At 38.4% G+C, this 24,553-nt stretch overlaps 1 protein-coding gene across 1 annotated transcript in view; it reads left to right on the top strand.

The window, feature by feature from the left end:
* Nucleotides 1-24,553, top strand: part of UNC80 (unc-80 homolog, NALCN channel complex subunit) — a 180,644-nt gene that overhangs the window by 80,318 nt on the left and 75,773 nt on the right. The window contains exons 25-29 of the mRNA XM_054585709.1: nt 2,773-2,906; nt 7,725-7,890; nt 13,117-13,320; nt 15,244-15,344; nt 19,485-19,685. Of these exons, the coding sequence (XP_054441684.1) occupies nt 2,773-2,906; nt 7,725-7,890; nt 13,117-13,320; nt 15,244-15,344; nt 19,485-19,685 (806 nt within the window). The remainder of the gene's footprint in view (nt 1-2,772; nt 2,907-7,724; nt 7,891-13,116; nt 13,321-15,243; nt 15,345-19,484; nt 19,686-24,553) is intronic.

Genomic DNA, 24,553 nt, shown 5'->3' with positions numbered 1-24,553 from the left:
AGTTTATACCAAACAAAACTGAACATGACACACTTCCCACATTACTAACACATTGTAATATTTAATCAGAGTATATTATAGCTTTTAACATGAGTAGAAATATTAAAAGAATCATTGCCCTGGCCAGTGTAGCTTGCTTGGTTGGAGCATTGTCCCATAACCAAAGGCTGTGGTCTCTGTGGTTTGGATTCCCGGTCAGGGTACATACCTAAGTTACAGGTTGATCCCCAGTCTGAGAGTGTATGATCTCTGATCTGGTGCACATGGGAGGTAACCAATTGATGCTTCTGTCTCACATCTGTGTTTCTCCCTCTCCCTGCCTCTCTCTCTAAAAGCAATGAAAAAATTTCCTCATGTAAGGATAAGTATATATATATATACACACATATATATGTGTGTGTATGTATATATAGAGAGAGAGATTAAGGTTGTTAGCACTGTGAATGTTCTGTACTGTAGTTATTTATTAAAATTATAATTGAGTCCTATCATAGAAAAATAGAGACAAAGATTCCTGTACATCTCTCTCTAGAACTGTTTGGTGCAATTATGTGGTTAATGCCGCACTAACTTGTATGTATGTGCACCACTGCCTTTTATGGAGTATAAAATTCCACTGTGATTATGTAATCAGCAGCATTATCTAACAAAGACAGTGAAGCCTCTTCCTCTAGATCTTCCCTAGTGGTTTCAAACTCCCTGATCATGCCTTTAGGGTTGTTCTTAGTTGAGTAATGCTAAACCTATTACATCCTTACAGTCACAAAATATAAAGACTGTATTTCATGGCTAGAATGTAACATTAGACAGAACTGAATAATAATCAAAGACAGTGTATTATCTTCTTTTCCACTTTCACATCAAGGATTTTTTTTACAATTTTTAAAATCATTTTGCTCTTCCTCAGCTCTTATCAAATTAAAGCAAAACTTCTTGACTTAGCTGTTGATGAAACACCAAATTCTGATACCAGGCTTTCAGCCTAATGGTGAAAGCTGCCTCAATGATTTCTCAAGTTCATAGGAGTCTCGACTCTCCTAGGGTGACTCATGGAATTGAGTCTAATCCATAGAAGGCCTTGATGATTATTGAGTAATCACAGGACCCATTGAAGGCCTGCCAGGAGATATCCCCCAAACTGCCCTGGGTCTCATAGGGGTCTTTCAGAACAGAGAAGAGCCAAAGCAACATTAGTTGGATATACCCTCATAGACAAAATTGATCTTGAATCTCCATAAGAACATCTAAGTATTATTTACCAATATGTTATACCTATATATTAGCTTTGCTTTTCATACATTATTCAATCCTTGTTCATTGTAACAGAATATTTGAGATGATAGTTTATGAGAGACCCTGAATAAAGACCAAGCTCATTGTCTATATACAGGACTGAAAAGGAAGATCCTGAAAAGGATGAAAACCTCAGAAGCAAAAGGACAGATCTATAAGATTACACTGAATATCTAGTATTTAATTATTTTTTAAAAATCATTGCACATCCAGGCAATTTCTAGAGTCATGTAGACTCCATCAAACATAAGATTGGAATGTCTGGTTTTATGCCACTTTTAAGTCAATACATACCTCATCTTGCATTTGAAAGAGAATTGTGGTGCAAACGTGTATAGGTCTGGAAATTCTAAAGAGCTTTGTCTCTTTTGTTCTTAAAAAAAATGGTCCCAGCCACATATTCCCTCTGGAGAGATAATCATGGTGTTCATGAGAAAACAATAGCCAGACATCTTCAAAAAAACCATAATTTTCACCTACTATCAATATAAACCATGAAGTGTGCATTTCTACTCAATTAAGAAAGCCTAATACATGGGAAACATTTTAGAGATCATTTTAGGAATGTTGACATGCAATGATAATTGTTTGCTTAACACCTTGATTCATTCAAAATAGCTATTTTCTTTTATGAGAGACAGAACTCTACATGGCCTTGGTCTTTTTTTTCTGAACACTGATAAGTGATCAGTATATTTTTGCTTGATTTGTGATGACACATATTTGAGAGTTTTATGTCCTGGGAATATAAAAAGTCTTCATGGTATCAATGTGGCCATTGCCTTTAGGGAAAAATCCATTACTTGACTTGTGGTGGATGCAATGTTTTATTCATTCAAAAACCAGTATTTTTCTAGAACAAAGAAGAGCATTTGCATGCTTCTTATGTAGTTATACCTTAATATGACAGGCTAACTTGTATAAACTGATGATAGAGGTGTTCAAGTATGTCTGGTCTATGCTACAGAAACACATCTGGACTAGAACTGAAACAACTTCGCTGCCCTCAGAACATCAAAGGAGATGTCTCTCATAAAATGAACCAGCAGGATTTTTGTAGTTTCAAATTCAGTTCACTGCCATGTGTACAGTCTAAATCTGATTAAATAGTAATGTGAAAAGTCCTACAAAACTGCTTTCCCATTTCTGTTTTCATAAAAGCCTTCCTAGTTTAGCGGATCTGCATTATAAAACTCTACGAGGCTGTTAACGAGAATAATACAGTTTTTGATTGCCATTTTAATACTCAGGCACTTGTTATACGGCAGAATTACAAAATCAAAGAAGAGAGAGGTCTGTTAATGCACAGATTATGGTAAAGGGAACAAGTCAATTGAATATGTATAGACAACATTCTCATATGCACTTTCATTTTGGACATGTTTAGGTAACATCCTCACACATGTAGCTATGTCCATTAAACTGTGCCTCTCTTTATTTTAATCTGTTTACTTATGAAAGAACTGTTTCATTCCATAGGTACTGTGAACCCCTCTAAGTGTGGCTGCCCCTTTGCTTTGAAGATGGCAGCATGCCAGCTTCTCCTGGAGATTACCACCTTCCTGCGGGAGACCTTTTCTTGCCTGCCCAGACCACGCACTGAGCCTCTGGTGGTAAGGAAAGCATGCGCGTTAATAATCAGGCTGCTGCCTGCAGAGGCTGAGACACAGGGCTAGGTTTTGAGTTTTCATAATTTCTTTAGATGCCCAATGGCCAAATGTATCATATAGCTTAACGTTCAACCAAGGGATTTTCATATGTAAAAATAAAATCTCTTTCCTCTATTAAATAACTCTCAAGTTGAACTTGAAATCATGAAAGATAACATCACTTGATAAAATGTTTGATTGATCACTATCAGTAATGCAGAAACATCCAAGAATGTCCTTTACACTGCAAACTATGAGAAGTTTTATGGCCAGCATGTTTTTTATAAATCTCTGACAGTTTTTTTTTATACTAGCAGTTCATAAATCCATATAGAAATATGCTTCCAATGAGTTTTCTCACTTAAATTATGGGCAAAAAGACTTCTTTAAGCATGTAGCATGTAAACATCCCCAAAGATACTTTTTATCCCCACAACATGTCTTATGGATGGGCAGAAAAAGACACACATGCACAAATACACACATTAAAAACACAGACAATCACAGATGCATACACACGCTCTTACACCGTCAGGGCCTGATTTGTTTAAAAGAAGACAAGAACACTACATAAAAGCCAGTCTTCACAGAGCATGGGGACAGGGATGTACCTCAAAGCCTAGTTTTTCCCCTTCATTCCCTAACATGCACCAGTTTCCAGTGGTTCTTTCATTATAGGTATCATCAAGCCAGAGCTGAGGAACTAGACAAGTTCTTTTTCTTCTTTTCCCCTTTACACAAGGCTTACACTATTCTATCAGAAAAAGTGTTACTGTAACAGGCTGTGTGCTTTCATCAAAGGAGAGTCCACCAGCTCTCCTGATTTCTCCCTAAACTCGTCAGGAGCAAGGCCACACCCCAATCCTGGCGGGGCTGAAAGAATCCCTTCTCTGGTTTCCCAGAGCTGTGCCTCTCCCTCTGGTCTTCCAGGCTCTGCAAAGCCTGTTTCCTCGCACTCTAGTGAGTAAAATGGGTATTTCCAACTTGGAAATGAGTATGGATGAAATAAATGTTTTTAAGAGAAACACACCTATATTTGGAATGTAAAACAACCTCATTTGGATATTGAAAAAAGCAGTTTCTCCTACTGTTCTTATTTAATTTTATATTAACCTGAGCCTCTAATTTTCTGAATTGTTAACTTCACTAATGTATTGAAGCTACTCTGTAAAATCAAATCAAAACAACAATTTAGCACATGTGTTTAGTTTGAAACCCAGTATGATAAAATATCTGGTCTGTAGGAATCTGTCAGTGTTATCTTATCAATATTCTAATTATGCTGAAGCCTTCATAAAAGCACAATAGTATATCTGCTTTTAAGCTTTCAGATTTTATTGGACAAATTTATTTTTAATCAATCACATCTTTTAAAAATTACTTTAAAACCAACTGGCAGTCATTCCATCAATGAGAGGAAAGTTTTCACTGCTATATTGTCTTGAACAAGGTCTCAGAAATCTTTTATTCATTTCATCAGGATTTTTACTGTCAAGTGTAGTTTTATGTGTTTTTGGGGGGTGGGGTGGGAATGTGACCTTTATAACATAATTGAGAAATAAGTTTTTTTGCATGTGTAATCTATTTAAATATTGCTGATGGTAGAAAAACAAAGGACAAAATCTCATGTCACATCCTAATCTACTGTGGAAAAAGCAATGAGTATCATAAAACTATTTTACTAACACAGACCCTGCAAGTGCTTGAAATTGCTTTTTAAAAAATTTTATTAAATAGTGAATTTATCAGGCTAAGCATAAATACTATCAAAATAAAATATTCTGAATTTTTAACAATACATTTGCTGCAACAGTATTTATAGATCTTCAGACTGTTTTACTAGATTAGTAACATTTTTAATTGTAGTAAAAACAATAGCTACCCTAATAAACAAAATAAAAGAATAACACTATAAATTAATTACATTAAAAGCTATAAATATTCTCTAATCTGAGGCTTGAGGATGTGAGAAAATCAGGAATTAAAATGTTCCACTAAGAAAAAAAGGTCTTTCTGATAGATATACCCTAAGGCCATTTCTAAAATGGAACAGATTTCCCTGTGATATATTTGTTTGAAAAAGTCCCAGTTATATCCAAAATGTGGGAGAGGGGCAAAAAGACCTTAAGCACAATAATTAAAAAAAAAGTTAATTTGTTTAACCACAGTTCTTCCTGGGGTAGGGTGAGAAATCCCAGGAGGCCCTGGCTGCATTGGTGGGTAATAGAGTTAACAGAAAAGGAAAAAGTGATATCAAAAGGTATTAAACTGTGCTAAAAGTACATTTTTGCCAACTTAACAATTTTTTCCATATAAATTCTTAGATGCAACTTAATTAATGTGCTTTTTCTTTTCATAAAAATAATTTCTGATAGCATGTTAGTCACTTTTTGTTACCCGTACAAATAAACAATGTCTTAAAAAAGGAAAAGCAGCATTTTTACAAGATTTATAATCTAAAAGAGTATAATAATCAAATATTTATCTAAATATTAACTTCCAAACTTGAGAACAGGAAACAAATATTTTTTAAAAGAATTTTGTTTGTAAAAATGCTGGTCTATTAAAATGTTTCCCAGTTGAATTATTGAAACCAAAAACCAATGACCAAGCCACACAGCATTAAATAAGTCATTCCCATACTATGCACAGATGAGTTCATAATAAAGAAAATGACAGAGAGCGAGTCTCTGTACATCTTTATTCATTCATTAGGAAAAGCAACATATTGGATGCTTTTGTGCCAGACATTGCTAGAAGCTATGCCAACTGTACCAATGAGATTTAATAAATTAAGTTGAATAAATATATACTGATGAATAAAAGTTCCTAAAGTTAAAGAACCAGAAGCAAAAGGCAGTTCACACTTGTCAACGCTGAACTAATGAATATTTGTTGAGCATAAGAGGACAAACAGGGTGGTGTGATGGTCATGGGAGTGGGGGTGGAGGTGATAGAGGCATGAACACACTGTAGCAGGAGAACCAAGAGTGCAAAGCTGCTTCCCGAAGCAAAATACGAGTGGCCCTGAGAAAGAAGAGGGCCATGGTTGGCCAAAGAAGGGGCTGGCAGAATCTGAAGAACCTTTCTAGAGGAAGTCACACTTAAATGTAGCTTTGAAAGATAGGTGGGATTTTGACAAGTAAGTAAAAGAAGAAATTGGAAGAGATAACTACTTTTGAGTATTTTTTGACAATGTTACATAGATTTCATGCAGTTCCCTTGTTTTTCTAGACGTGATAGAATTTTCTGAGTACCAAAGGATAATTTCTGTTCTTAATCCAAGGGGGAAGAATAAAAAACATGTACAGTATAAAATTGATTTATTAATAATAATTAAAAATATTATTCGTGCAAACTGAGTTTTAAAAGATATTTTTTTCAAACATTTAAAAAATATTTGAACCAGAGGTATGTTCTGTCCTAATTAGAAGAAATGCTTTATAAAAATAAAGTTGGCATTTTATATATTTTTATCAGATTCTCCAAAAGTATTTTATAGATTAATAATTAAATACAATCTTCAGCATGAACTAGTCATCATTCACAGAATAGAACAAATTTTCAACCTGGAGCCTCACAGGCCAAACCCCTACTAAATATTTACATACCTCAAGGCTTACTTTAAGGCATAGGAAACATTCTGTTGATAAACAGTAATGGAACCCCTTACACTAAGGTCTAGCAAGAAGGGATTGAGAAATTCTGACACTGTGTGATTGTGTCTTGAGCTTCTGGCCCTCTCACCCGAAGTTTCCTAAACCTGAACTTCCTTTCCTCATTTATTTTCTGAGCTAACTTTACTTAACCTTCAAACTGAACTCCAGCATTACCTCTGTATTCGTTTTCTGTTTCTCCTGTAACAAACTACCACAGTTTTAGTTGTTTGAAACCGTCCAAACCTGTCGTCTTAAAGTTCTGGAGATCAGAAGTTTGATATAGGTCTTACCAGGTTAAAATCAAGGTGTTGGCAAGGCTGCACTCCCTTCTGGGGCTCTTGGGAAAGCTCTGTTTCCTCGACCTTTTCCCATCCTCTAGAGGCCACGTACATTCCCTAGCTCGTGGCCTCTTCCTCATCTTCAAAGCCATTAGTTTAACATCTCTCACCCTTCTTCCTCGGACCACAGCCTGGAAAAGGTGTCCATTTTTAAAGATTTGTGTGATTAGGTTAAGCCTAACCCAACTAGGATAACCTCCCATCTCAAGGTTCCTAACTTCAATCACATGGTCAAAGTCCCTGTTGCAATGTCAATATTCACCAGGTTCCAGGGACTAAGACATGGACATCTCTGGAGGGTCATTGTCCTACCAACCACAGCCTCCAAACGTGATTTCTAAGCACTTACTCTGTCTCTCAACCTTGGAATTTATTCCTTGTTTGCCTCCTTGGCTTCTGTCTTGGGATTCTGACCTCCTTTAGGGCAAGAAGCATTTCTTATTTATTCCCCAGTACTAATACATTCATTCTCAATGCACTCAATGTGTGATTAATAAACAGATAAATACCAATTTTAGTTAAAACTGTTCACAAAGTACCAGGAGGTGAGGCTAGTTCTAGATTTGGAATGAGGTCTGTGCTTTTGGAAAAGTGAAAAACTATGGGTTAGGTAAAGCTTTTTAATTTAAAAATATTTTTATGGCCACAACCTAGTTTGCATTAGATAAAGGGGAATAGGGCTATTCAAATACAATTCTATGCAACTCAAAACAGAAGTTTTGCCACAAGACCACCACCGGGCTGGGGAGATGCCAGCACTCACGTGCTCCTCACTGACATTGCAGGACTTGGAGAGCTGCAGACTTCGTTTGGACCCTGAGTTGGACCGACACAGATACGAGAGGAAGATCAGCTTTGCTGGGGTCCTGGATGAAAATGAAGACTCAAAAGATTCCCTCCACAGTAGTAGCCACACCCTCAAATCTGATGCAGGTGTTGAGGAGAAGAAAGGTATGAAAAATCAAAGATTATTTCACGTTTCAGAGTTTCTTGTAGAATATTTGACCTGGAGTCTAAGCTATGGCATTGCGCACCCAAAGAAGTCTGAGATTACTGGCTCCATACAGTACTGTGTTCATTTCTTGGGGTAGAAAACCATCCTAGTTGGAAGTTGGACTCTTTAGTCAGAGAGGCTCGGGTTCTAGTTCCAGCTCAGCAGCTCTCCGTCCCCCATTGGCTCTAAGATGCCATCATTTGTAAGACGAAACATTATTTTATATACCAATAAGAAAGAAAAAATACTCCCAATTCAGCTTGTATGCAACGTTTTCTTATCTCTTAGTTTGTGATTCATTCCTTTTGAAAGAAAACTTTCAGACTTAATTAGACATGAAATTTTATTTTCAGTATGTATTATTCTTGTGCAGCCAAAAACAAAGAAAACTATAAATAAACTGGTTAAAGCGTTTTTAAACTGTCTTCAATTCAGGGTTCAAACTTCTTAGTCACTTTTCAACTCAAAATTGTCAATGCCTGTTGTTGTTTTTTTTAAATGACGCTGTCTTCTGTGTCATTAGAATGTTAGCAATACATCACTTTTAAATTAATCTATAAAAGGAATAAAGCTATTGGTGCTAGTAACTTCAGGAAGTATTCAGTTGTATGAAACTAGCCTACCTTCAATTCTTGCTTCAGGAATATTGCCAAATGCGTCTGAGTTACCGCCTCACCCACCCCTCCACCTGGCTACCATCTGGCTCGTTGGTGTTAAAAGACACTGGTACCCATTCTATAAAGTTTGTTGCTGATGCTTTAGATGTTCACATGGACACAAGCAATAACAACATGTGTCAAAACTGCCACCTGGCACCTTAATAAATCGTCATCTATAAGACAAATCTCAATTTCACGTACTTTAAAATGTGCATCTTAAAACGCTAAAATGTAGTAACTAGTTGTATGACCGTCTCCCAGTTACTTTACCTTCTAAGTCACAATTTTCTTCTCCGTAAAATTTAGTTAATAACACCTATCACATTGTGCTGTTGAAAGCTTTAAATGAGAAAAGGCAACTAAAGTATAAACTCAGCACCTGTTACATAATAGGGACTGAGTAAACACTTATTGTCATTGAGCATATAGATTTGAACCCATGCAGAAAATTCTAAATATGATTGCAAAGTTTTTTCTCTCTAAAGACTCCTTTAAACTGTTTACTTCTCTGATTTTGCTATTTCTTAAATTCCATTGCACATCAATGTTTTTCTAATTAATTTTAATTAAAATAATATCACATTTATAAAAAGAGTCAAAGGTCATTCCATGCATTTAGTATTTTCTAGTGTCCTGTAGACAGTGACTCCATGAATGTTTGATGATCTAAGGGCTGAAGAATTCTCAAAAGGAATAACTCTAGATAGAGAAAACAAAATCTTTAAAATATTGCAAGGAATCTTTATACACTGGAATTATTTTTTTAATATTTCAAGATTCTTGTCACAACACATTAAAAATGCAAATAACTGTTATATCATAATGAACTTTTGGTGAACCAAGTATTTTTTTTGGCCAAGTCTTAGCAATTTCTGCATGTGAAGAAGTACCAAGTCAATATATTTTCAAATATTTCCAGATTAGACAAGGATAACCACGTATGATGCAAAACTTCCATCTTTTAAACATAGCCCAAAGGGATTTTCTTTTTTGCTCATCAAAGTTATTATGCTAATTATTATTTAAATTAGCTGAAATAAAAATTTCTAATACTGACATGGTTAAACTTCAGCAGAGTAAATTGTATACCATTTTAAGACATAAAACATCATTAATTTTAAGAATACTTTAATTTCATGATTGTTATTCGTGTAAACTACTCAATATTCAGACACAACTGCTTAGTGCTTTTTCTCCTCATAAAATAACTATGTTAATATATAGAGATTGTTTAATAAGTGAAGAGCAAAGTGGAAAACAAACTATAAATAAAATGAAAATGTATCCATAAAATATTCTTAACCAGTTAGCAAAAATCTTCCCAAAGATTCATAAATATTCTTTCATTCTTTTGATAAGCAGGTACCAGCTGCTAAATTCTGTGCAAAACTCGGGACCGTGGGAACCCTGCTAACTCAATTTATAAAAATTTGACTTAAAATTTCATACCATCTGTTTTTATAAAAGGAAAAAAATGTCAGTTCTTGAAATAAATAACCTGAGGATAATATAGATTCTACTGAGGAAAACTGACATGAAATAATTTTTACACTAAAAATATCTGCCTAAAATCTCCAAGCAAGGTCTGTCAAATTATTTCACCCATATTCCAAGTATAAACTAAGACTGGTATTCCAAAGACAAGACATTTCTGATCATTCAACAGTCATCTACTGAGCACCTACTGTATGTGAGTCACTTCCACAGGTTCTCAGAAAACAACCAAGAAGAGGAAAATTTTCCCACATATCTTTCAGTTTTTATTAGCTAATAGTTAATAACATAATAGTGAATAATGTTCCATACTAGACTTTTAAGTAGAAATAAGAAGTATGAAGGAAAAAAATTAAGGTCAGGGAATTGGTAGTGACTTGGAGTTGGTCACTGCAGTTGAGACTATAGTTCAGAGAAGGATCTGTAAGTGACGGTAAGCAGAGACTTGTAGGAAGTGAAAGAGCAAGTCATGCAAAGGGCCAAAGGAGGAGTTTTCCAAACAGACAAACTTGAAAACAAGGCTCTTGTGGAGGAATGAACTTGGAGTTTTTGAAGAAGGGCAGAAGGCCAACATGATTGGGAAAGAAAGAGATGGGAAGAGTGGTAGGGGAGATGGGCTCAGAAAGGTAAGCAGAGGGCAAGTAAATAGGTTCTGTTGATATGCTTAGACATTTAGTTCTATTTTGAGTGTGTCTGAGAGTTGTTGGCAGGTTTTGACCAGAAAAATGATATAATATGTGCATTTACAATTTCTGTGTTTAAGGTGAGTTGCACTGTGGGAGTCGGGGTAAGGGGCAGCAGTTAGGTAGTTACATTAGTCCAGCGAATAGGTGATGGGCTTTCAAAAGCTTCTGGAATTTTGATGTGTGGAGCCAGCAGGACTCGCTAATGGATATAATGCAGGGTGAGAGAACAGGGAAAAAGAGATATCTAATTTAGATGAATTTGCTTCACTTTCATGCCAGTTCTTGTTGTCATGGAGATAAAGGCTGCAATTCAAAGCTGTCCAATCTCAACTGATGTTTTTCATGTACAAAACCAAATATGAATTCTAACTGCTGTGTCCTTTGTAAATAACCAATGCCATAATTCTGAACACTGATTTTTCAATGCTGTTTCCAATTATCTTTGGTGGTAGAACAGGTTTTCCAAATTAAATGTTTTTCAGGTCACATTAATTTGGGTTATTTTGCTGCATTGGTATGCTGAAAGGTATCATGAAATCAGGCAAAGAATACTGGAGTATGCCTCTTTACAAATGAAATTGTATTAACAGTTACTAAAAATGATCATTACATTTTATTTCAAATGTATTTCAGGTAGGTCATAAAGTCTCGATCAACCTTAAGAATAATATTGAAAAATGTAGTGGATGAGTTTTTGCTATAATTACAATAGAGTAGTATGGTCTATAGTCTTTATAGAATTTATCAAACTATACTGCAAGAATGTTTATCCCGATATGAACTTCTGTCCAGGTATGTTCAGTGGGTTTCATGGGGTCTTTGCCAGCTGAGTGGGATAATTTTCATCTTTCTCAATCACAAAGGTAAATCAGAGATGAAACATTTCACATTATTCAAAAGAAATTATTCTGGGCTCCTTTATATGACATTAAAAATACACATTTAATTAATGCCTAAGCTGTGTGAGTTCTGCCGCACAGTCACATATTAACTCTCCTGTGAGTGAGAAACCTGACACTCAAATGCAATCTTCCTTGGTAGGGACACTAAAAAATATTAATAGCCGCTGGCGGGGAGGGAGTATAAGGGGACTAACTGGTAATGGGAAAAAAATACATTAAAGATTAAATTTTTAAAAAAAGAACTAAATGTTAAAGTGTTCTGAGGGGAGACACAGGTAACCCAAATGTGGTGGAGGGGTGATAAGTTGATTTCTGCTGCCTGGTCTGAATGGATACAACCAGAGACACTCAGCCTCTCTGAATAATTAGCACAAGCCTGAGGTGTATCAAGAGATGGACAAATGGCATCAAATAAGTTCTAGGACTTGGATTCAGAACACAGAAAAAATATATATTAATAGCTATGCCACAAATAATTAGTTTGAAATCTTGATCGTATCTTAAGAAGGACACCTGACAAAAACAACCCCTTCCTGATAACGACTTTAAGCTCTGAAAACTTCTTCACCCCACTCCTACAAAAATCAATGTGTGTTGATGCCAAGTGTTAAATAGAAGAAAGAGGTGTGTGTAAGACTACGGGAAATAAGGATGCTTTTGGTTTAAAAAGTAGATTTGAAGTTTAAACATTTTTTTACCCTTTTATTTTCCTTACCAATGACTGTTTCTTCCAGAACCCTAAAGATGAATAATGCATGTTCTTCCTGGTATATATAGACAACTGTAAGGTGGGCCCAGGGCATTGCAACATTTGGACTCCTATCTCCCCCACCCTTTTGACTGAGAAATCACTAGGTGCATTGAAAATGGAACCATTTCCCACTCACGTTCACCCAAAGCACCCCAGTGAAAATAGATCCTTTAGTGCCCTGGCTGAGGAGCTGAGCGGAACCCACTGCTGTCGGTTGGAGAGAGAAGTGCCTCTTGTTTTTATTTCTTAATGAGGTATTCCACAATTAAGGGTTTACATGAAGGGGTTAACGTAACTCCGGGAACTCTGCAAGTCCCATTTGAAAAATAAAACAGAATCAAATGGTTTGTGGTTTTGTTGAAATCACGAACAGTCCTAGAAAATGCTGCTGCAAGGGCACACTCATGCTTGTGAACCCTGGGCCAGGAAGGGAGCAGGCTGTTCCCAGCACCGATGAGCTATGTGTCCAGGAAAGAAGCTGCACCAGCCCTTCCAGGGGGACCCAGCCTCCTGCCTGCCCAGCAAAGCCGCCCCTGACAGCGGGCTTGCGAGAAGCTCCTTGTCCAGACACACTGCCCATCCCAGCCAACAGAGAGGGGGCTGTTCAGGCACATGCTGGGGAGAGCTCGGATCTAATGCTGGCCGGGGAAAACTAAGGGGGGAAAAGCCCTATTTTATTCTTTCAATACAGTTCCCAGCAGGAAGATCAGGATAGGAGGTTCCCGCCTGCTCCAGATTAAAGGAACCTGCAGTTTCCAGGTGAAGAAGGGGGGTTCCTTGTCCAGCATTCGCCGGGTCGGCAGCTTAAAGAGCAGCAAGTTATCACGGCAGGACTCAGAGTCTGAGGCTGAGGAGCTGCAGCTGTCCCAGAGCAGGGACACTGTCACTGACCTAGGTAACATAGAGGAGTGGGGTGTGCAGGGACGTGGGGGGTAGGAAGGCAGGGCCCAAACCTGAAAAAGGTGAAGTTCATTTTTTTGCGCATCAAAAGGTGGAGGGCGGAGCCATAGTTTAGACCATCCATTCAGTCTGAAAACCACACTACCCTCCAAAGCAGAGCTGCTGAAACCTCAGTGTGCACATGGGTTACCTGGGAGTCTTGATAAAATTCAGGTTCTGAATCAGCCTGGGGTGGAAGCCGGAGAGTCTAGACTTTTAACAAGCTTCCTGGTGAAGCTGGTGCTGCTGGATCAAGGGCCGCAGTTTGAGCAGTGAGGAAATCGAGTATATATTTCAGAGAAAACACATGAATGACAGGGCAATTTTTTTGAAATCCGGATGTTTGTGCATCATCTGTTTTTCTGCTCAGGAGCTTTAAACCAAAACATAGGTATAGGGGAGAGCTAGCTACAGGCCCTCTATGTTCAAAAGTCTCTATTTCACATTAAAAGCAACCAAAATATCAGAGAGGAGTGATTGTCTCGACCTGACCATTAGTGACCTTCAGCAAGTCAGTGTCTCAGGAATTTGTTTTCTCCAACTAAACAATGGGAATAATTCTATTTGTTCGCTCCCTACCCGGAACGGCTGCTCTAAAGATAAATTAGGGGATGACAGTAAAGTGTGCTGAACACCTGAGGATGAGCTCTGTATAGTCAGAACACTGGGGTTGTAGGTTGTCATTGTGGGATCCAGGGAGACTCTGAATCCCACAATGTGTTAGTCCTATGGGCTCCGGTTATCATCTTCATAGAAAGGAAGAAGATTAAGCAGACATGCAGATATGACTTACCAGCTGCCTAGAATTTAACTATTAAGTAAAAGTTGAAGTACGCTTTCTTGGTCATTTAGTCCTTGTATGAGCAGCAAAAGAGGAAGTTATCCTTTCTAAGGAAGTTGTTTCAGAAGTGAGTCGGGAAATGTGGATAAATTACCAATTAAGTCTGGTGAAATAGAAGCTGAGTATATCTCATCAAAGTGAGTTTAACGTAGGAAATGTTTCTATACCTACCCACCTTCACCTGTGAAAAGAGCTAATTTATGCGTTACTTAAGATTCAGCTTATTTTTTTAAGGACACAAGAAGAGAAACTCTGTGACTTCTTTTGTCGAAGCTGTAGCAGTATCATTAAATTTGGGAGAATTTTTTTCAATTAATTATTTGAATTGGTCAATTTAGCCTCACCAGTTGAGTCAAAATAGCCAGGCTAGATGCCTAATTTCGCCATAGAAAAGACCCAGAAAAGCTTTCAGATTTGAGGACCAAGATTTGTTATCTAGTATACTGAGCAGTGAATTCCTGAGAGATATCCCCTTCCTACTTTGCCACAGAAGGAAACCTTTTTTGGTCACGATTAGACACATTTGCTTCCAAACCCCCTTCCTTTTTCCGAAGCACCCGCCCATCTTTGAATAACTCTGAGAGCAAAGCCAGGCGGCGTTCAGAACAGGAGCGCGAGCCCGAGTAACAGCAGGAGTGGAGGCAGTAGCTCTCGGGCGGCCATTGCAGGTTGCTCAGTGTCCCCACCTAACTATACCTCAAGATCTGGGCGGCCTGGAGTGGATTTGGGCACACAACCAACACCTTGCTCATCTCAGCAATTCAAGGACTGGACTCTGTTTTCTTCTCTGCTCCCATGTCTCAGAATGGGAGCCACCATAACAGAGATCATAAATGTCTTTGTAATTGCCAGTTCCGCTGCTGGCGAAGGGGACAGCTCCTAGTCACATCCCTCCGCTAAAACCAATGCTCTGCCCTGAAACCCACTGGGCCGTGGTAGCCTGCCCTAGGATTCAAAAGCATGGAGAACTATACCGTGTCGACGTGCTCTCCAAGGAGACTAAACAATACAACCTCTCTTGATATTTTTCTTTTAAAGAAGGGAGTCCTTGGAGTGCAAGTGAGCCCAGCATCGAGCCCGAAGGAATGAGTACTGCCGGCACAGAGGAAAATTACCACAGGAACATGTCATGGCTTCATGTAAGTAGGAACCTCAGAAAGATACCTGAGACCAATTTTCTTTTGGCATTGGGAAATATCCATGATGGGAGGACGAAAGATTATACTAAAACCATCAATCTGATTTAGTCCGCAAGGAAAACCACAGGCTTACGTCTCAGGTGAACCTCACTAGGATTGGCGTTCTGCGGGATAATATTCCTTTTATGTTTAACTAAGACCAAGCATCCTTTATTATGGCTGGCTCTTGGGTCACTATAAGTCAGAGAAAACCATGAGTACCTGGGCCAGATGAGAGACATAGGCAAGGCATCGTGATCAGCTTTATGCAGGTGATCACAAATGCGGAAAGCAAGGTCACAGTGTCATTCTCAAGTCTGGAGTAGATCAAATTGTAAACCAGGACATGGAGATGCTAAGATAAAGAAGAGCACACTTCAGAGGGCCATCCAGACATACAAGCAGGAGGGGTCGATCCCAAGGAAACTGAGCATAGACTGGAGTTCAAGGTTTGAACTTGGCATGAAGGAAGAGGGAGAAAGGTGAGGAAGCAAAGCATCAGATCCACAATTGGCAGGGTGCTGCCAGCACTGTCGTGGATCTTAGATATGGACTGGCACTATCTCCTCTGATTTCAGTGTGACTTCCTGGTAGGGTCAGATAAGGGCTGGCTGGTTCATGATGCTCCTCAGATATACAGTGCTTGGCCTTCATTACTGAAATAGTCCCCAGAACAGCCTGATTTTGAGAATTTCTGAGGCAGCTGTTTTTAAAGCAAACTTTTTAGTGAAATCTAACCTACATATTGAAAAGCAAGCAAAATCTGTGTGTATAGCTCAATAAATTTTCACCAAGTGAGCACATCTTTGTAACTACCACCAGGTAGAGAAGAACCTTAGCCACATCTTAGAAGCCCTGCTGAGGCCACCTACCAGTCACTACCTTCCCCCAACTGTACTCATCATTATAACTGCTAACACCATAGAGTAATTTTGTCTGTTTTTGAAATGCATAAATTACGTCATATGCTAGATACTCTGTTGTGTCTGTTTCTTTTGCCTATGTAGGTCCCACAACTTTGTGTTTCTTCTAGATAGCCTAGTCTATTCTTGGCTAGATCTATTTGCATTTAGAATCACCTTGTCAATTTCCAGAAAAAAAAGCTTCCAAAGCAGCCTTGCATTGAATATAAAGATTGTTTGAATTTGAGAAATTGATATCGCTTAGTATAGTGAGTCTTCCCACATGTAAAATAGACTATCTCTCCATTGATTTATGTCTCTCGACTTATTTAGGCCTCCTTAAATTTCCTTTAATAATACATTTTTTTAGCTTTTCTGTGTGATGTTCTACACATAAACACTCTGGAAGTGTGTTTAGACACTTAACAATTAAGCACCCCTTAAATATTTAGAAGAAATCACTAATGAAGCCTTCTAGACCTAAAAATTTCTTTGTAGGGAGGTTTTTAATTATAGATTCAATTATTTAATATGATTAAGACCATTCAGATGTTCTGTTTCCTCTGGGAGCAGTTTACTAAATTGATTTTTGTCCCTAGGAATTTGTGAATTTAATCTAAATATTCACATTTATTAGCACAAGGGTATTTATAATATTCTCTTAAGACCATTTTAAATTCTGTAGGATCTACATTGATGTGCCTTTATATTTTCCAATACTGGTAGGTTATATCTTTTATTCTCTTTCTTTTTTGGATAAGTCTTATTAAAATTTGTCAGTTTTATTAGGCAAAGAACCAGCTTTTGGTTTTGTTATTCTGGAATGTTTGATTTTTTTTTCATTAATTTCTGCTTCCTTCTACTTTCTTTGAATTCAATTTGTTTTCTTTCCTTAATTTTTTGATCTAGACACTTAGTATTGATTTTCATCCATTTTGCTACCATATTCATTTAAAACGATAAATGTTCTCTAGAAATAGCTTTAGCTGTAACACACAGGTTTGATATATCATATGTTCATTATCGTTCAGCAAATATATTCTAAATTCACATTTTGATCATAACTGATTATAGGTATTTTAAAGTCCATGGCTGGTAACTCCAATATATGAATCTGTTGGCTTTTCTTGGTCTGGCTCCTTTATATGCCTTGTCATTTCATTGACTATTAAACATGGTGGATGAAAATTATAGAGGTACAATGATGAATACATGTCATACACCTGTCAAAACCCATAAAATATATAACTCCAAGAGTAAACGCTAATATAAACTGTGGACTTTGGTTGATAACGATGCATCAATGTAGGTTCTTTGGTATAAATGTACCCCTCTGGGGGACGATGTTGATGTTGAAGGAGGCCGTGCATGAGTGGGGGCAGACGATACATGAGAACTCTCTATACCTTCTGCTCACTTTTGCTATGAACCTAAAACTGTTCTCAAAGTTTGTTAATTTTTTTAAGTTATAAAATTAGAGAGGCTCCAGATGACATTAGCTCTCTCCAGAGACGATTCATCGTATCGTCTGGCAGACAGCAAAGAATATCACCTCAGTCCAATAAGGAGCTAAGCTGACTTGACTTGTACTATTTCTACCCCTCCTCGCCCCCTCCACACACACGCCTCTTAGTATGAAACCTCGTGAGGTTCTCAGTGAGGGTTTTAGGTGTGTCCCAGGGCCGCTCATTCTCAATGGGTCAGAAACTCTCATTTTGTTTACCCATCGCGGTGAATTTACCAAAATCTCACTGTGCTTTGTCAGCTGGTTTCTGCTTGGCCTTATGCTCAGCAAATGCCTAGAAGAAAAACCAGTCACCCAAGGGACATCCATGGACAGAACTTTAAAATTCTTCATTTCCAGGTCCCTTCCACCTCCACCGCAGATCTACTAAATTGGAATCTCCTAAATAACTAAAGTCAGTAATATGTTCCTTTTTACGTTTGTTTACTTGTTTTTGTTGTTATTGTTATTGTTAAGCTTCCTTGGTGTTTCTCTTAAATAGCCAGATTTGAGAATAACAAGGGAAACCTTACGGTTCTTACAGGTGCTCTGCTTCACACCACTATCAGTAGGTACATCCGGGCTACCTAGGGAATCTTGAGAGATTCTGCTCAGACAACACTTACATGTTTTTAAAAAAACTTTGATGAGTATGAGGTATTGATAACTATATTTGACAGGGGTATGGAGTTGGTTGCTACTGCTGTTTTTCTTTGCTTCAGAATAAGCAAAGCCTCTCAGTCCTAAGGAACCGTGTGGCAGCCCTGCCTAGCAGGATGGATTTGCCTTCCCCATGTAGACTTACTCTGTGTTCTCCATTCCAATATGGCCCACATTTCTCCCAGGCAAGATGTTGGGTGGGAACTAATTTCAGGAAGGGTGGAAATGTTCTGAGGATTACTTTAGACATATCTGACTAACCTCGTGGCTCTAGAAATGCTCCTGCCTTTTTAGGAAGGCAACTGAAGAAGTAACAAACGCATAGGCTTTCATTTCTTACCTTAACACAACTGTATCTTTAAATGAACTGCGTTCTTTTCAGGAGTGTGAATTGGAAAGTCCAGGAGATGTGAGGATTTGAACCATACCAAGCCACCAGTGAGGAGCTGGAATGGCCCAAAAGACAAAGCGAAATATTATCTGTTGGAGAGGGGAAATAAAACTCTATAGTGGAGTTCAAGGCCCAGTTGACGGTTATAGGTCAGGGTGGAAAATACAAAAAAAATGTTTTCAAGGTCCATGCGAGTAGGGCTGGCCTTAAAGACCATACGACAGCTGTCAAAGGCCAGCCAGTCCTTTGGGACAAAACTTCTCATCACTTTATGCTCTTCTATCTGGCTTCTTCCATAATATAAGAGCTGAAAAAAAAAAATAGTATGCTTTAAGTTCAGAAGCTTCATTTGAAAATAAGTGGAAACCATATACTCCATAATAATCATTTCAAGTTTTTGAATATCACTTAAATGTTTATTGTTTCAAAAAGATCTTTCTAACAAATGTGAAATGAAGGAGCAGAAGAAGCCAAGTTCAGAAAGGCTTGCAACTCTGTTCTCTTGTGGGAATTTTATGGAATCATTGCGGTTTCAGGACCCATCAAGGAAGATTGAACTTCGACTTTCCACCTTCCACTCACATGTAGGTTCATAGTCTGCACTCTGGTTGCTTGGTTGAGTTTCAGTGATGTCTGTGTTCCAGGTCATGATCTTGCTGTGCAACCAGCAAAGCTTTATCTGCACCCACATTGACTACTGCCACCCCCACTGCTACCTGCACCACAGCCGCTCCTGTGCCCGCCTGGTCCGGGCCATCAAGCTGCTCTATGGAGACACCGTGGACTCCCTTCGGGAGAGCAACAACATCAGCAGCGTGGCTCTCCGGGGCAAGAAACAGAAAGAGGTGAGTGAATGGTCAGTCGCCAATATGCCAGTTTGGGGGAGAATGATGTCCTAATAATATTTTATCTGGAAATAAAAACTTCAGGCCACTGCAGTTGTATCACAAGCTCCAGGTCCCTGTAATTCTGAGCAAAGGGAGAAGCTGAGCGCAAGAAAGACAAACGCTTCGTCTTCGTGTCTGTAAACAAATATGGAATCTTTTCCCAGGTTTTGTCTTATATCCATGAATAAATACGAACTCACGGGGTGGTGGCGATGAGTAGCTTATTGTGGTAGGCAGACTGGTTCCATCAAGATGTCTGCATTTTACTTTCTGGAACCTGTCACTATGTAACTTCATGTGACAAAAGAAATTTTGACTACGTGAATAAAGAATCTTATTATGGAAAGAGTATCCTGAATGATCCAGGTGGCCCAATGCAGTCATGAGGGTCCTTGTAAGTGAAAGAAGGAGGCAGGGAGGCAGAGAATGAGATGTGACAAGAGACACAGAGGTCAGAGAAGGCAGGGCCATGAACCAAGACATGCTGGCGGCCTCTAGAAGCTGCAAAAGATAAAGAAATGGATGATTCCCCAAAACCTCCAGAAGGAACACAGCCCTGCCAATCCACTGTAGACTTCTGACCTTCAGAACTGTAGAAATAGTAAACTTGTGTTGTTTTAAGACGTGAAAGCTGTAGTCATTTGTTACAGCAACAACAGGAAGCTGGTACAATTATGTATTAAGAAATAAGTAATAAATGACCCAAGTAGTCACAGATAAATAAATAACAAAATAATTTAGGTCAAATCAGACCTAGAAACTCCTCCAAGGAACTGTTGCATTTTCTAAGCACTCAGCTGTGCTTTCCCGACAGCTGACCTAGCAGAAGAGGTCAGTAGCCAGCAAGGGCCACCCTCTTCCTGCCAGGGAAGCCCTGGAGTATCCACCTCCCCCTGAACAGGCCTGGTGGCCAAGATGCCCGACCGGGTGCTGCTGGCTGCCCCTGCAGCTGCTTCTCCCAAGTTGCTTTGCAGCAATTTTTATATAATACCGATTCATTTCAATGGGCATTCATTGTGCACCTGTGGTTGGCACAGTATTAGGCCAGATATTCTGGGAGACATAAAAAATAAATAAGTGGGAGCAGAGGACCTTTTGCAAGCCAGGTTTGGCGGGTTGGGGAGATGACAATAACATACAGATCAAACAACTAGAGAACATGAGCCAAAACAAAAACTTCACAGTTGAGTCGTGTAGCAATTTTTAATGTTTTAGCACTTGCAAAGGGATTTTTTTTAATTACAACTTTTTTATTATGAAAGCAACAGAGGTTCATTGAAGAAATTTTGGATAATGAAAAATATAAGTATCTCTTGCATCTCAATTAAGGATGCTAATTAATCTTCTGGGATATGATCTTTTAGTGTTTTTTTGAAGCATCTGTGTGAGGTTATAAGGCAGGTGTATGTCATTAACAAAGTGCTTTTGGATTTGTACAAACCTTGTACAAGAAATATTGTTCTCCCAGTTTTGCAGATGAAAAAAGTTGAGGCTCAGAAAGATGGGATTGTCCACAGTTCACATGTATAATGTATTCATTTAGACTTTAATTTAGAAATATGGAATATCAAAGTCAGGGCTTTTTTAGCTAGACTTTATTGCATCTCATGACATTCAAACTAAACAAATTCTGAAGGGAAAGCAGGCAGGGAATAGATAAATGTAGGTAACAAATACACTGCATGAACTGCTAAATGGTGATATAAAAAGGAAAATATATACATATGCATGTTTGTGTGTATGCATGTGTATAGGCATACACACACCCCCCTCCCACACACACACCTGTATGTCAAACATAAATAACACTACATTCAAAGAAAAGCTATTTTCATTTAGGTAAGTTCTTCATATAAAACTCCCATAGCTTTAGTAGAAAATGATCTATGTTGGAAGTTTTAAAAATATAATTAATGTTCACTGTTCACCACAAACACCTTGAGATTTCTTTCTGCCATATCTGCTCCAATGGTACCTTCACCTGTAAGTTTGCACATGACCAAATCCAAACATCCTTCAAGATCCAACTTGAATGCTACCTCCTCCTTAAAACCTTTTCTGATCTCCCTGATATTAACCACAGAGCACACTGCAGGTGGACAAGTAATGTTATTTTTCTTCCCTCCTTCTTCCTTTAAATGATACAGGCATTTACTTGTGCTTTTGTGATTCTTAACTCAGTTAATCATTCATCAATTCATCCATCCGTCTGCCTGTTAAACAAATTTTTAAAGAACTGGTGGACCATGCCAAGTTCATACTATGTGTTGGGTATATTAATGAACAAAAGAGATATAGTCCATGTTCTCATACGATGCACACAATCTAGTTAAGTTAGAGAGATAGACATTAATCAAAAAAATCTTCTAAACTGATGTAGAATTGCAACAACAAAAAGCATAATGAAGGAGAGACATACTGTACTGAGAAAGCTTATGAACAAGATTTTGAACTTGTCAGGTGAACTAAGACAGCCTCTCCAATAAAGTGACAGATGAGCTTTGACTGCGGATGCACAGATACTAACTGGATACAGAATTTTCCAACCACAGAGAAGAAATGAGTACGAAGAACCTTGGCGGGAACACAGAGGGCCTTGGCACATGATGAGGCTGCACAGGCAAACAGACACCAGACCTCACAGTGCTGTCAAGACTGTTGGAAGTCACGTTGCTCTTTATCCTGCGGGTTAGCGGCAAGCACTAAGAGGTTTTAAAATCACCCTGTCTGCAGAATGGGACTGTGGATATCCCTGTTTCTCCTCTACCTTATAAACTTCTTGAGAACTGAGGCAGCCTTACACATTTTGTATCCTGTGTGATAGCTAACGAGTCGGTTATATAGTTCTGGGTGTTTCATGAGTAGCTTCCACCTCTGAGCCAACCAGGACACTGGGCTGAAGCATCAGAAACCTCCTGCACTGCTTGCATTTCTGAAAGGAAAAAGAGAAAATAAAGCAGAAGGGATTGTCTGCTAATCTTGTTTAAATTAGTCCCACAGGTGGAGACCTGAAAAGATGCATTGAGTCTTCTGTGACAACTATTTTATTTCCAAAATGCCAGCCCCCTGTTCAAGCTCTGTTTCTTCCCTCTCGTGATATTTCCGTTGGTCTGTTTTGAGTCTGTCACAGAAACAAACAATGCCTGCCGTCCCAGAGCCCACATGAAAACAGAGTGGGCAGTCAATCCAGAACAAAAGCAGTGGTTCTGAAGAAAATCAAGTCTTAAGAGAAATGGGTATTTTTGTTCCTGTCTTCTTTTTAATTGGTTTTATGGTGGAATATCTATGTGGCAGCTGGTACATTCTGTTAACTCCTCTCACTTTGATTAGTCCGTTCTTCGGCATTTCAGTGCAGGGAGGCTCACTTACACTCTGTTAATCTATTTTAGTGCCCATCCACACTTGAAGGGTTTTGCAGACTATCACTGTACATATATTAGGTTCACCAAAGAATTCTTTGATTTTTACTACATATCTGTATTTGTCTAATGCTATGTTCTAAATAGAGTACTGTGTTTTGCCGGGTATAAAGCACACTATGTTTTTGGCCCAAACTCTCAGGGAAAAAATTATTTTAACTTTAACTTTAATTTAATGTAATATTGATATTAACATTTTAATTTTTTAATTCAATTTTTATTTATTTATATTTAGAAACAAAACCGATTATCATACTTTGGGGCATTATTTTGCATACAGATATCATTATTGCTTTTTAGAGTTACACTTTTAATGCATAAGCATAAATAAAAGAATTAAAAACATTTAAATAGATACAGAATTAGTACTACCCTTGTATAATACACATCCTTATTTTTCCTTCAAAAATTTGGTCAAAAAAGTGCACATTATACATGGCAAAATACAGTAAATGTTCCATTAGTGCTTGCTGATGGAAAAAAAATGAGAAAATAAACATTTTTTATTTTTTACTTTTGGCCTAAAAGGAGAAGGGGTAATATCTGTTTCCAGTCTCTCCTAGTACACACACTCCCCCCGAGGGCAAGCGTGGCAGGGGCTTCGCTCCTCAGTGTATCTCCAGAAGTCAGTTCAGTTCCTGGCATATGGTTAACTCAATAGTCTTGAATTACTAAATAGGTAAATAACAATTTTTATTTAAAATAATTTTCATGCCCTCCTAATTAATAATCTTTTGTTGTAGGGAACAGAAACCCTTTGAAATATATTCAAGTAATTAGAAAGTTTCTTCAAAAGATGTAGCAGAATCTCATGGCCCCAGGGACAGGTGGAAACCACAGCCAGGCCTCAAAGGAATGAGAACCAGAGCTGCGGTGCATCCCAGAAGGGACACGGCCTCTCATCTCTGCTTCTTTCTGCATCATCTCCACCTGCCCACTCGTCTCTGTCCCCTAACCAGCTCCTTCTCCTTTTTTCATCTCGTACTGAAACTGAAATCCCAGTCATCACTTCTCAGCCCCAGCAACCATCGCAACATGAGTCAGATGCACAGTCCCTTAGTCCCCTAGGATAGGAATTTGGTGGGCCCTGTTCTTCTCTTTTTGATCCAAACATCTCAAGTGATAAATCGCTGACCACTCAAAGGCTTGGTTTTGCATTGTAAATTTAATCAAGCGTAGTCACGATGAAGAGAGAATACGGGGAGTCACATATGACAGCTATGTCTATGGCATCTGTAGAGAAGAGATGGACAGCAGTTCGTTTCCTACACAATCCCATGGCAAGCCTTCCCCGCTATCCCTAGCAACTCTCAGGGCTGCCCCCCATGGACAGGGCTTCCTCTGGTAGACCGACTCAGCAGTAAGTGGTATCCTCTGTTAGTAATAAGTTGTAGCATTTGGTCTTGA

Source organism: Pteronotus mesoamericanus, unplaced genomic scaffold (assembly GCF_021234165.1).
Source record: "Pteronotus mesoamericanus isolate MK-2021 breed Mesoamerican mustached bat unplaced genomic scaffold, CSHL_Meso_final contig_90, whole genome shotgun sequence".
NCBI classification, from domain to species: Eukaryota; Metazoa; Chordata; class Mammalia; order Chiroptera; family Mormoopidae; genus Pteronotus; species Pteronotus mesoamericanus.
This window is presented reverse-complemented; position numbering and strand designations above follow the sequence as displayed.